We start from the raw sequence: 13596 nt of genomic DNA on the forward strand, positions 1-13596 counted from the left end.
AACCCTGGGATCACGACCTGAGCTGAAGGCAGATGCTTAACTAACTGAGCCACTCAGACACCCAGATTTTTTTTTTTTTAAAGATTTTATTTATTTATTTGACACAGAGAGAGACAGCCAGTGAGAGAGGGAACACAGTCAGGGGGAGTGGGAGAGGAAGAAGCAGGCTCAGAGCGGAGGAGCCTGATGTGGGACTCGATCCCGGAACGCCGGCATCACGCCCTGAGCCGAAGGCAGACGTTTAACCGCTGTGCCACCCAGGCGCCCCCCCCCTTTTTTTTAAAGTACAATCTATCCCCCAGTATGGGGCTCAAACCCAGACCCCAAGATCAAGGGTTGCATGCTCCACCTACTGAACCAGCCAGGTGCCCCAAGAGGGAAAGATTTCTATCTTGAAAACTCCTTGTCTTTGGAATATGTTTAAAATACGTAGGAAGAATGTAGTTTTAGGAACTTGGAGTAAGACAAGAAAATTTTACAGGTAAGTGCTAAGTACTTTCCATCTGTGGTAATGCAACAATTTCAGAAGAGAGAAAAATTACAGAAGATTGCAGTTTTGAGTGGAAGGGTTCAGGTAGTACAAGTAAATGGCATCAAATGAGATGTGGGATGAAAAGGATATTTGCATAAGTGTCAAGCATTGAGGTGCTAAATTACAACATGCACAATACTGTCAAAATAAGTCAACTCAGCTATGCATTTAATACTCTTCCAGCTGCCTTTTTATATTTCAGTACACATAATCTTTTTACTTTGCCGATGTAAAAACTGAAGTCTGCCAAGTGAAGTCATTGCCCATTTTAATGTCCTACGCCCTGAGTAATAGTGGTTACACTATTACTAGTAAGGTGTGGGTTTTTTTTTTCCATTCTGAATTTATACCTCTAAGCGTATCAGTGTGCAAGTACCTAGCGCAGTGCCTGGCACTTTGAAAGTATTTGGTGTTGGTTATGATCAAAGAATTCATTCATTCACAAAATCTTTATTGATGGTTCTAAATGTTCTGCTAGGTGCTGGAGATATAGCCGTGGACTTAAGACAGATGAGACCACTGGCTTTGGGGAGTTTACAGATGGACAACCCACATGTAAACAGTTAAACCAGAATAATTCGATTGGGAGCAATGCTATGAAGGGAAGAAACAGAGACAGAGATGAGAGAGGTCACTGAATAACTGCCCCAAGCATTGTAGATAGGGCCATCAGGGCACACACTGAGGGAGATGACTTGAGGATGAGCCAAGAAAAGGAAAGAGCAAGCCATTTGCAAAGAACCAGGAGAAAAGCATTTCAGGCAGTGGAACAACAAATGCAAAGGCCCAAAGCAAGAAAGGGCTCAGGGACAAGAAAATAATTAGGTGTGGGGAGGGTGCCATGAGCGAGGAAGAGTGGTACCGGCAAGGGTGGGGTGGAAGGTGGGCAAAGAGGAGGAAGGAAAGGGCTAGCTTCTCACTGTATTGAAGTATGGCTGGCTCCATCCTGGCAAAGGATCGGGAACCGCCCAGATGTCTGGTAGGAGATTGGGATGTGGTAACTCTGTAGGTGCGGATAAGGACAGATCTCTAACCTCTGATAAGTGAAGAAAAGAAAGGGGTGCTGGGGTGGCTCAGTCGGTGAAGCGTCTGCCTTTGGCTGGGGTCTTGGTCCCAGGGTCCTGGGATCAAGCCCCGTGTGGGGATCCTTGCTCAGTTGGGAGTCTGCTTCTGCCTCTCCCACTCCCCTACTTGTGCTCTCTTCCTCTCTCTGTGTCAAATAAATAAATAAAATCTTCGAAAGAAAAAAAAGGTGCAGAATAGTGCGTGTGATAGGTTGTTTTGTGGATGTGTACGAGGGGCTCTACCTGGAGTGTATGCATGGGCATGGATTCTGCGAGGATGTAGGACACACAGGGCGATGAGATCACAGAGGGAGACATCATTGTATATACCCTTTGATGTCTTTTGCTTTTTTTGCCTTATGCATGTATAACCTATTGAAAATCAATAAAACAATTTAAAAAAAAACCCCAATCTCTCAAAAATCATTGCCTCAGGCAGTCTGCTCCTTCATCCCTAGCCTCCTTTTGCCAACCACAGCTGTGAACTCCACTGCTCTCCCCATTAACCTTCCTATTTTACTACCGACACTGGGGTATTCAGGCTTTGAAGGCCATGCAAAGAGTTCCATATTCTTATCTGAGTCCTGGGAAGCCCTTATTCTGTTTTGAGCAGAGGAGTGAGAGAGCTGATTTCTTTTTTCTTTTTTTTTTTAAAGATTTTATTTATTTATTTGACAGAGATAGAGACAGCCAGCAAGAGAGGGAACACAAGCAGGGGGAGTGGGAGAGGAAGAAGCAGGCTCTTAGTGGAGGAGCCTGATGTGGGGCTCGATCCCAGGACTCTGGGATCACGCCCTGAGCCGAAGGCAGATGCTTAACCACTGTGCCACGCAGGCGGCCCGAGAGAGCTGATATCTGTTTTAAGATCCATTTCTGGCTGATGTGTGGAGAATGAGTTGGGGGCAGGGTTGATGTAGAAATGGTGAAAGCCTGCAGAAGGCTGTCGGGATTGGCTTGCTGGGAGATATGGGTGGCTAATCTTGGTAGTGGCAGTGGGGGTGAAGAGAGGAGGATGGATTTGGTTGTATTTTGGGAGGTAATGGGTTGGTGTGGAAGCTGAGAGAGAGAAAAGGAAAAGTGAAGGATAAGTCCTGGTTACCTTGGGCAGCTTGGGAGGAATGGTGGTATCATTTATGAGGTGGGGAATATTGGGGGAGGAATAGGTCTGGAGGGAGGAATGAAGAATTTTGCTTCAGATCCATGGAGGCATATCACGTGGACAGTTGGCTGTACTCTTGGGAACCCTGGAAGGTCCCAGTTAGAGCCCTAGTTCTGGGGGGTCATTGGCAGAAAGCCATTGTACTAGGGGAAGGAGCAAGAAGGATGCTAGAAATTTAAAGAGCAAAGTGTGAAATTGTCATCTTAGAGGTTGAGGAAGCAAAATAATTAGGGAAGTGTAGACATGCTGGGCAGTGTTGCATGTTCTTTGAGGTTTGTGGTTTTGAATCTAAAAAGCGAAATCGGCTTGCTTGTGTGATTTTTCTGTGGCAAAACGCAACTACTTGGGTGCAGGGAAGGAGGACAGAGGCAAGCAAGCAAAAAAAAAAAAAAAAGGGGGCCTCCAAGGGAGTTGGTTAGATTCTAAGTAAAGACGGAAATGAGGACAAAAGGAGGGTAATGGAGAACAGAAAAATGGTGAGGTGACCGAATTGGGAGCCTTGCTGAGGTAAATGACCGTTGAGTGGGAAGTGGGAGAGCAAGCCATTCTGTGGAGGGAAAGAACATAGGGTGTTTGCAGCCTAGTCTGGGGAGGTGATGTAGGTACTGGACCAGTTTGGACCACGGAGTGGGTTTTCGGTGTGGGGCAGAGGAAGAGATTGGTGGTGAAGAGGACAGGGGAGGAACAATTGAGCCACCTGGCTGTTGCGCTGGGACGGAAGGAAGGAAAGTGAGGCAAGGGGCTGTCTCAGTGAGAGCAGAGTGCTGGGAGGTCAGGAGGTGACAAGGCTTCAGGGCAGCCGGCAGGAGAGTCCTCCCCCACCAGCCTGAGTTCAGAGAAGCTGGGGTCTTGTGAGGAGGAAGAGTGACCGTGAGAAGAAAGACAACTTCTTGAGAGACCTCAGAGGAGGCAGGGTCATCTGGGGCCAGGCAGGAGTCTGAGGCAAAGAACTTTCAGAGGAGGGTGACCATGTGGAGAAGTTCATTCACCGCATATCTAGATTTCTTTCCAGAGAGCAAGATAAGAAGATTGGGGTGGGGTGAAGTTTGGGTCAGGTGACATGGGCCAGATGCTTTACGAGTGCCATCTCCTTTCCTGCCAGCCTCCCCCCACCCCCACCCCCCTCGTACATTGATCACGTAATATGGAGTGTTCCATTCTGAAAAATAACTTGTGTGGGTGATCTTCTGGGACTCAAAAAAGCTTCATTATGAATCAAATGAGTTAACGATTATCAGCTTGTTTTGAAAAGTAGAACATGGCTCAGTGGTTCTGGATCCTTTTTGATGGCAAGGATTTTATTTTGAATAAGTTTTGTTTTTAAAAGCTAATTCTTGTTCTCATTAGATAGTTGTATATTCAGTATCCATTGATTGAGAAAATACTAAATGGTAAGCTACTATGAATTTAGAAATACTTAAATGAATTTTGGTTTTATTAATTATAACAGCATTTATGTACACTTGAAAAATGTTAGATATTTTTTCTGTCTGTATTTAGAGCAGGAAAGAAAATGGTCTTCAGAAAGTAGGATGTGCCTGATGGATTCAGACTTGGCAGAAACTCTCGGCACTTCCCCAGGGTCGCAGAGCTCACAGATGATTAGAAATTACTTCTGTAATGTAGGGAATATAAGTGCAAGGTATTATTATTATTAATTACTGTAATTACTTAGGAGCAGATGCTATAATAGTATTCATTTTAAGTGGCATTCTGCCAACAGCAGGTGAATATTTAAAACTATTTTCCCGGTGTACTTATTAAGCCCTTTCTGTCTTGTCACTGTAGCTAAGGAAAAAGTGGTTTATTTAGAAATGAAATCCAGATGGTCTCAAACAGCTTGGTAGTCATGTAAGGTTATTAATGTAACTGTACAACCTTGAAATACACAACCATTATCGCTAAGGCAATGTAATCCCAATCTGGTAGAGTGTACCGTTTTGGAATTATTATTTTACCTGATAAATTACTGAACTTCATAAATCATATCCTTTCCTGAAGTACTCAGTACACTGTTTTGAGGTGTGAATGTGTTCATCATAGAGCTACAATTTACATAAAGTTTTGAGTTGTTCCACTGGGTTTCATGTTTAATTTAGGGGATGGAGGTAAATTTAGCAGTGACACTAATAGCCCTCGGGTTTGTAAATTATAGAAAGAAAGTTTATTTGTTACATCTTGTAAGTGGAATTTTAATATCCTGCTTGGCTCATTATTTTCTGAACATTTTTCAGGCAAAAGATTAAATGAAATTACCTACATTCTACTGATGTGGCATTAATAATCCTGGGCAGGTCAGTGGCTAAAATAATTATCTTTTTTTTTTTAAAGATTTTATTTTTTATTAGACAGAGATAGTGAGAGAGGGAACACAAGCAAGGGGAGTGTGAGAGGGAGAAGCAGGCTTCTCGCAGAGCAGGGAGCCTGATGAGGGGCTTGATCCCAGGGCCCTGGGATCGTGACCTGAGTCGAAGGCAGACGCTTAACGGCTGAGCCACCCAGGCGCCCCTAAAATAATTATCTTAATACCTTACATACATTGTTTATTTTAGTCTTATAACTCTCAGAAGAGATAGGCCATTTTATAGATGACCATCTGTGATTCATAAAGATTGGCTTGTCCTGGGGTGCCTGGGTGGCTCAGCTGGTTGAGCGCCTGCCTTTCGCTCGGGTCATGATTCCGGGGTCCGGGGATCAAGCCCCACATCTGGGGATCGAACCCCTGCTCAGCGGGGAGCCTCCTTCTCCCTGCTGCTCCCCCTGCTTGTGCTCTCTCTGTCAAATAAAAATAAATAAAGTCTTTAAAAAAAAAAAATTGGCTTGTCCAAGGGCTTACAGCCAGTAAGTGAAACAGCTGTAATGTTTATATAATTTTAACCACTTCAACTTTGTACCTTTTATCCAAAAGTTTTAGGAATGGCTTTTGGCTGGTTCTGTCGGCATGTAAGGTTTGGCTACATCTACCAAGCTGTGGCTGGTGAAAACATGAGTATAATAGAAGTTACAAGGAGCACAGCCTTGAAAGCAAAGCCCTGTGATTTCCCAATTTCAGTATTGGGAGTTCTTGAGTTTGTCACCCGCCTTGGCTGTTGTAATACATGTAGCATACAGGTCATTTTGTTAATTTAATTTAATTTTTTTCTAATATGCAGGTAAATTATAGGGCTTTTCCAATGCTGTGTATGTTTTCCCTTCTGATTGTAAAAGTAATATACACCTTTATTGTAGAATTTTTAGGAAAGGATATAGAGAATTAAAATTACCCATAATGCTGATACCCAGAGAGAAGTAGTATATTCCCTATTTATTTGTAAAGATTATGTAAACATAGAGTTGAGTTGATTATATTTATAAGTCATATCTTACTTTTTTTGTTTTGGTAAGCTTCGCCCAATGTGGGTCTTGAACTCATGACCCCGAGATCAAGAGTCACATGCTCTACTGACTGAGCCAGCCAAGCACCCCATTTTTTACTGTTTTTATGTGACATTTTCTCATGTCATTAAAAAGCCTTAATTCATCACGTCAAATGATTATAAAATATTCAGCCATATGGCTATACCATAATTTATTTAATCATTCCCCTTTTAATTGCATATTTAGGTTGTTTCTGCAGACTAATAACTGGAGGCATAAGTTTAGATGCTTACTTTGTCAGAGCACGGTGCAGCTTTCAGAGGGGACCAAGGAGCAGTGAGAGGAAGTAGTGGAGACAGATGGGATGGGAGTGGCCCTGCCTTTTTCCCGGCTTCCTTATGACTGACACAAAGTTTATTACTTTAATATAAAAAAGGTCCTTTGACACTTTGTGAAAACTACTTTTGTTTATAGACCTGAATGTATCTTGTATTTCTTTAGGTGTAGATCCCTGGAAATTGAATTCTTGTGTCAAAGGCTCTTGATGAACATGCTCTATTATCTTTCTGTAAATATTACGTTTCACCTCCCTCAGCAGCATATGAGAGAGAGTTCAGGAGTCACTAGACCTTGAACTGCATTGCACACAATCTTTTTTAACTATGAAAACGTTTTCTTGCCTTACTTGGCATTTCTTGGGTTACTGGTAAGATTGGAGCTTTTATTTGATAAGTTTAATAGCCATTTCATTTCTTCTGAATTGCCTAGTCATTTCCTTTCCTCATTTTTCTGTCAGAATTAGTGATTTTCTCTCTTTTTTTAAAGATTTTATTTTTAAGGTGCCTGGGTGGCTCAGTCAGTTAAGCGTCTGCCTTCGGCTCAGGTCATGATTCCAAGGTGCTGGGATTGAGCCCCATGTCAGTCTCTCTGCCCAGCAGGGAGTCTGCTTTATCCCTCTCCTTCTGCCCCTCCACCTCACTCATGCTCTCTCTCTCGCTCACTCTTTCTGTCTCAAATAAATAAATAAAATTAAAAAAAAAAGATTTAATTTTGTCTCTACACCCAATGTCAGGCTCGAACTCACAACCCTGAGGTCAAGAGTTGTATGTTCTGACGGAGCCAGCCGGGTGCTCCTGAATTAGTGATTTTCTTATCAGTTTGTGTGAGAGTTCCATTAGGATGTAATCTTTTGTGAAGGATTTTTCTTTTTTAGGACTTGTTATAAACATAATTATCGATCTAGTTTTCTGGTGTCAAGTTAGCCCATGTGATTTTTTTCAAGGCCTGATAATATACTGACTGGTTAGAAGACTAAATAGTTCAGTTGTTGGATAGACTGCCTATTTTAAGTAATGTTGATAATGTATTTTGTCTTTCCAGAAAGAAGAAATGATGTAAATAATTCACTATCCAAACTTTAAGGTCAGAGGTGAGAAGGAAGGTCAGGAAGACTATGGCCTGGCCAAATATTTTTCAGAGAGGAACTCTGTTCTCCCGGTTCAGCCATCATCATGTTGTTGTGTTCCTGCTCACCTTCTTCAGGTATGTTCGTTGCTCAAGCTGTGCTCTTGTGTTTTTTGGTTTTGTTTGGTTGAGGGAGCTAGTTATTGGCACGGCAAGTGTTCAGTACAGCGATTGGCACGGGCTTAAGAAATAGGCTAGTTATTGTTTCTGTTGTGCTTTCTGGTACCTTTTTTCAAGGACCATTTTGCCCATGTATGGCAATGTCCAGAGGCATTTTTGGGTGTCACACCGGGGGAAGGGGTGCCTCTTGCAGTGGGTAGAGACCAGGGATGCTGCTGTAGATACTACAGTGCATGGGCGAGCCTCCCACAAGAGAGAATTTGGGGGGCCCAAAATGTCAGTAGTGCCATGGTTGAGAAACCCTGGTTTCATATAGTTTGTTAGCTGTTGAAACCCGGAGCTTCAGAACAAAGGGTGCGCATATTCAGGGACTGCCCTGTGCATCCTTGAGCAGTGAAGGTGGTATGAGACACTAGTGAGGAGCTCTAGTAACTCCTACGAGATCCCGAGTGTTAGCGTGACTGAGAGATCTTCCATGTTTATGATTCTGTGGCCCTCCATGGCTCTCTTTGTGGTCCATAGATGCCATAAGCCAGGCTCTTTGGTTTTAGGAGCCATGTTACTTATAACCCTGTGACTCAGCTATTTTGATTATATCTTCTGGGTAGATTTTGTTTGTTATTAATCTTTATTGAAGGCACCACAAATGATGTGATTTATTTGTTTTAAGGCAGAAACTAGGAAATGGTTCGCTATGTAAGAGTTGATAGGTAATTTTGGATGCTTGCTTTAGGGTTACCCATTTGGGAGGGGTGACAGGAGCATCAGTAGGTGGAAAAGACAGGACTCCAGAGAAAGCTGCTTAATGGCTAATGCATCAAGGGGCCAACGGTTGTTAAAGACTTAAAATTCTTTACGGAACTGCCCCATGATTTATCTTCTAGGTGGAGGGATAAGTTGTGAGTGAACACAGGGGCTCATATTGAGAAAATTAGTTAGTTTTTTCTTTTGCTTGGCAGAGGCTGTTCAATTGATAGTTTTCATAAGGCAGTACTTTTCCTTTTTTTTTTTTTTCCAAGAGAAGAATTCTAAAATTGAATGAAACAAATGGGACTATATCTGGGATTTTATCAAATTCCATTTTCTTTGCTATCCATTCAGCCGTATTTCTTTTCTCTTTTGCAGTTATTCGTTGCTCCACGCATCAAGAAAAACTTTCAGCAATGTCAAAGTCAGTATCTCTAAGCAGTGGACCCCAAGTGCTTTTAACAAGTCAATTAGACTGCCTGTAGAGGTAAGCAGAGCAAATGCTAGGGTGGGTTTAGGAAGGGAGCTGTGCCCACCCTCTGAAATCCTCTCAAGTTCTTCTACTTTCATTCATCTGCCTAGGACTCTGAAATGGCTGTTGCCTATGGCATAAAACCCAAACTATTCTGCTCGATTTCTTAGCTTGCCCTGACTCAGGTCTGTTCTACCCTTCCATGCAGCTTCCTTCTCACTTCTGTGGTGACGCATGTCTGGCGAAGTTGGGTTTCACAAGTACCTGAACTCATTTCTGCCTCTGAGATTTTGCTCATATTCTTTTGTATGCTCCTTTGCTTTCTTCCCACCCATCTGAATCTTGCTTTTTCCTTTGTGGCAAGATGAAATGCCACTTTTTCTTTTTTTTAAGTCATCTCTACACCCAGCGTGGGGCTCAAACTCACGACCTTAAGACCAAGAGGCACATGCTGTACTGACTGAGCCAGCCAGGCACCCCTAAAATGCCACTTTTTCTATCAAGTCCCCCCCCCCCCGCCTTTCACTTATTTTTTTTTCCCCTTCTGAAAGGTGTATACAGTGTGTTACATAATTTAATATCTCAGTGTTCACACACTTTCTGATTGTTTCATTTGCTTGTGTCTTGCTTAAGAGTCTAGAAGTCAAGGAGTATGTATCCACTTCCTTGAATTCATTATGGATCAGGTGAATCCTTTGATGACAGTTTGGAATGGAGATGCTATTCTTTACAATATCCTACATCAATATGCAAGTCCATTCCACTCATTCTTTACCGCTTTCCTTGAGTTCTACCTATGTGGAGTTATATACATACATATTAACATTTTTGGCATGTCTTCTTCTTCTTCTTCTTTTTTTTTTTTTAAGGTTTTATTCATTTGAGAGACAGAGAGACAGAGAGGATAAGCTGGGGGAGGGGCGGGACAGAGCGAGAGGGGAAGCAGACTCCCCACTGAGTGGGGAGCCCAACACGGGGCTTGATCCCAGGACCCCTGAGATCATGACCTGAGCCAAAGTCAGATGCTTAACTGACTGAGCCGCCTAGGCGCCCCAGCATGTCTTATTTCTTAAAATATTTTCCCCTTAATTGGATCAATTAAAAGTTGACAGAGATCTGAAGGTTACAGAACTATCCCCTCAAAATGTGATTAAGTTACTTAGTCAATTGTTTATTGAGGGTCTGTCTTGCGTAAACACTGTTCTCGGCAGTGAGCATACCCCCCCCCAACACAAAAAAGCCTAGAGAGAGGATCAAAAGGAAAAAAAAAAGCCTGTCCTGACAGAACTAATGTTTTGTTGAAGATGCTCTTGTACGATTTTTTTCCCCACCTCCCTTTATTTAAAGTTTCCTTTTGGGTGCCTGGGTGGCTCAGTCAGTTAAGCATCTGCCTTTGGCCCAGGTCATGATCCCGGGGTCCTGGGATGGAGCCCGCATTGGGCTCCCTGCTCAACAGGGAGTCTGCTTCTCGCTCTGCCCCTCTCCCTGCTCATGCTCTCTCTCGCACTCTCTCTCTTTCTCCCTCGCAAAAATAAATAAAAAATCTTAAAAATTTTATTTATTTATTTAGTTAGTAATCTCTATACCCCCATGGGGCTCAAACTTATGACCCCATCGAGAGTTGCATGCTCTTCTGACTGAGCCAGCCAGGCGGCCCTCTTGTACAATTTTTCTTGAATTTAAGTTATCAGGAACTTTTAAAAGGAAAGAGGACTAGATTTCACACTGAGTCTTGACTAGTGTTGTGTGCACAGTGAGTATGTCTAAATGATCAGGTGACTTGTCACAAACCTTCAAGACGGAATGGCCTTAGAGGGATCGTGTGCTCTAACCTCTCAGCCAGAATAGAATCTTTCTTTGTCATTATTGAAAGATGACTCTCACCTTCTGCTTTAATACTTTGAGGACGTTCTTTCTTGTATTGAGGGAAAAGTATTCTGCTGTTTAGTTTCGCTCTTGGGTTTTCTTCTGAGGCACGCGTAGTGGTTGATCCCTGCTGCATGACAGCCTGCTGAATAGTCAAAGAAAACCTGTCTCCCTAAGTTTCTCTCGTTGAGGCCAGACATCGCTGGCTCCTTCATCTGTAGTGTGGTACACTCTGCTCTAACTGCAGTACTGCCGGGTCTGACTAGTATACAGAATGATCGGGTTTCATTTAGGTACCGAGTTTCTGGTTATACTGCCTAAGGCTGCCTTTGTTTTTTAGATGACTGAGTTGGGGGTTCCCAGGACCACCCCCAGGTTTGATGATTCACTAAGAGGACTCACAGGACTCAGCTTATAGTCCTACTCACAGCTATGGTTTATTCCAGTGAAAGGATACAGAGCAAAATCAGCAAAGGGGAAAAAAGGCACACGGGCTGAGGTCTGGAGGAAGCCGGGTGCAAGTTTCCAAGAGCGCATGTCTGGTGGAGTCACATAGGATGGATGTAATTCTTCCAGCAACAAGGTGTGACAACAGTGGCGGAATCTTGTAAACCAGGGAAGGTTATTAGAGACTCAGCACCCAGGGTTTTTGTTGGGACTGGTCGTATAGGCACCCTGTGCCTGGCACATACAAAAATTCCAGACTCTCAGAAGGAAAGCAGGTTCAGCATAAACCACATTGTTTGTACAAGCAGTTTAGGTATAGTGAACCACTCTTAGCAGGGAAGGATGGGAACCCTCCTGAAATCCCAGTTCCTAGAGGCCAGCCAGGGGCTTGCGTCACAAGTAGGCCCTTTTGAGGAGAACAGTCTGGGGCCTGCCGTGTTAACTCTTTCCTGCCAGTAACTGTGTCACATTATTAGCTCTTATGGGACTTGCATTAGCTTTTCTGTTTGGGTGTTTGTTTATTTACTTACTCTAGTTGCTGCTACAATAGGTTTCATCATTCTGGTTTTTCAGAACTATGGATTAAATAGTTTGGGTGGATTGGTTATATAGAAGTCAAGTTCAGACTGATCCTGAAGATCTTTGTACTTCTGTCTCTGAGTCATGGACAGCTGTGCTGACCTTCCGTTCCTTTCTTTAGACCTTAAGGTCTGAGTTTTTTCCTTCCTGAAGCCCACTGCTGGGAGTGGAGCTGCTAGGGCCATCTGTTCCTTTCACTCTTCCTGTGCTTCTGGGTCTGTAACTGTCAACCCTGGCCTCCCTTTGAGACTTGCTTTCTTGTCCAAAGTGGGAAGCGTTTCTAGAACTGGAAGTTTATGTGGAATTATTCTGAAAAATATTTTGCTTATATATTGTTAAACATTTCTTAAGTGTCCTGAACAGCATCGTCAAAAATTACTTAAGATAGCTTTCATTTTTATGCACAGCTATCTGAGGTGCTTTACAAAAAGAATTAAGCACATACAGTCCCTTTACCTTGAGAATTTATAATGGATCCCGCTGATTTGGACAAACTTTGAAAACAGCCAGTGAACATAACATAAAATCTATGTTTAGAGGTAATAAGGAAGTAATGGTTAAATTTGACATGTCAGACAACTTGACTGAAAATTGTAAACAGAATTTTATTCACTAAATTAAAGGCCTTACCTCTCTAGACAGTATAGTCTTTCCATAAGCATAGTGTGGGGGGCCTCCACTGTGCAGGAGAGGGAAGCGGGATTCAGGGTGTCCTCAGCATTCCATCTCAAGGTCATCCACAGCCACTCTTCCCCTGAAGAACCTCACGTCAGCGGAAACCACTCACTGTAGGCAGAGAACAAACCCCTGAACGCAGGTCAGCATTAGCTCATCCTCCGCTCACCACTGCAGGAAGCTCTTGTCAGTGGGTCCTACCCCATGCCTCACCCGCACTCGGTGATGAACATTCTCACTTAGGAAACCCACACTGTCACTGTTGATGTAAGCACGCAATTTTGTGTTTCCAGGAAGTGCCTCAACACGCAGCTGTTCTCGTAGGCTCGTGCAACCCCTCCCCTCCAGACACAGGAAAACCCCACATTCATACAGGCCGGTGGGTTCATGTGATAATTGTACACACATGCAGGCCAGCTCAAACCACTGAAGCGTGTGGGGTTTCAGCATGGTAAAGTCATTTTGTCGGTGACTTTCACAAAACATTGGATGATTCACTGTGTTTATATGGACCATTTCTCACTTAGTATACTCTTCTTGATCTGACTTCTATGATTGGCTTAAACTTTCTTTTCTAGGCTTTTTCTGTTATCCTATTTTCTGTATCTTTGTGTTAGTCCTACTTTGTTTTTTTAGTTTTTGGTTTGGTTTTGTTTTCTACTTGTTAAGTAAGCCATCAAAAGTATATTTCAGCTGAATTCTGGCAGTGAAGCAGAAGAAACCTGTTTAAAATCTGTCAGTTCTTGTGAAAACCACACCTGCCGGGAGTTTTGGGTGACCTCTTGAGAGAATAAAAGAAAAACTCCAGAAACCAAGCAGCTGCTTGAGGCCGCTGTCTCTAGCTCACATTGGTGTGTGCCCAACAGGGCTTAATCCTGGGTCCTGATGAACATCAGGGTCAGAGATTGTGGTCCGAGGGAAAATGTGGCAAAATAACTCTAATTGGAGAACTTTAGGGCCCCACTTAGCGCACTGAGACACTGATGGATCTTAGCCCTGGAAGCTCTTTTCTATCATGACAGCACTATGTGAGGTGGTGTTAAAGGAGCAAGACCGGTGCCACAAGCCACACAGAAGTGAGTCCCAGTCCTTTAGAATCACACTTTATATATTC

General features: G+C 43.2%; 1 protein-coding gene across 7 annotated transcripts in view; it reads left to right on the forward strand.

Moving 5' to 3' along the window:
- The window catches only part of SLC37A3 (solute carrier family 37 member 3), a 49368-nt gene that overhangs the window by 5881 nt on the left and 29891 nt on the right, over positions 1 to 13596 (forward strand). For 6 of the 7 annotated variants that reach the window (XM_045792516.2, XM_045792514.2, XM_045792520.2 and 3 more), the window contains exons 2-3: positions 7493 to 7654; positions 8822 to 8930. In XM_045792516.2, the coding sequence (XP_045648472.1) occupies positions 7566 to 7654; positions 8822 to 8930 (198 nt within the window). In that variant the 5' untranslated portion in view covers positions 7493 to 7565. Of the gene's footprint in view, positions 1 to 4989; positions 5050 to 7492; positions 7655 to 8821; positions 8931 to 13596 lie in introns of all 7 variants that reach the window. The other variant, XM_045792513.2, reaches the window with a different exon arrangement.

Source organism: Ursus americanus, chromosome 3 (assembly GCF_024610735.1).
Source record: "Ursus americanus isolate L20-20 chromosome 3, mUrsAme1.1.p, whole genome shotgun sequence".
NCBI lineage: Eukaryota > Metazoa > Chordata > Mammalia > Carnivora > Ursidae > Ursus > Ursus americanus.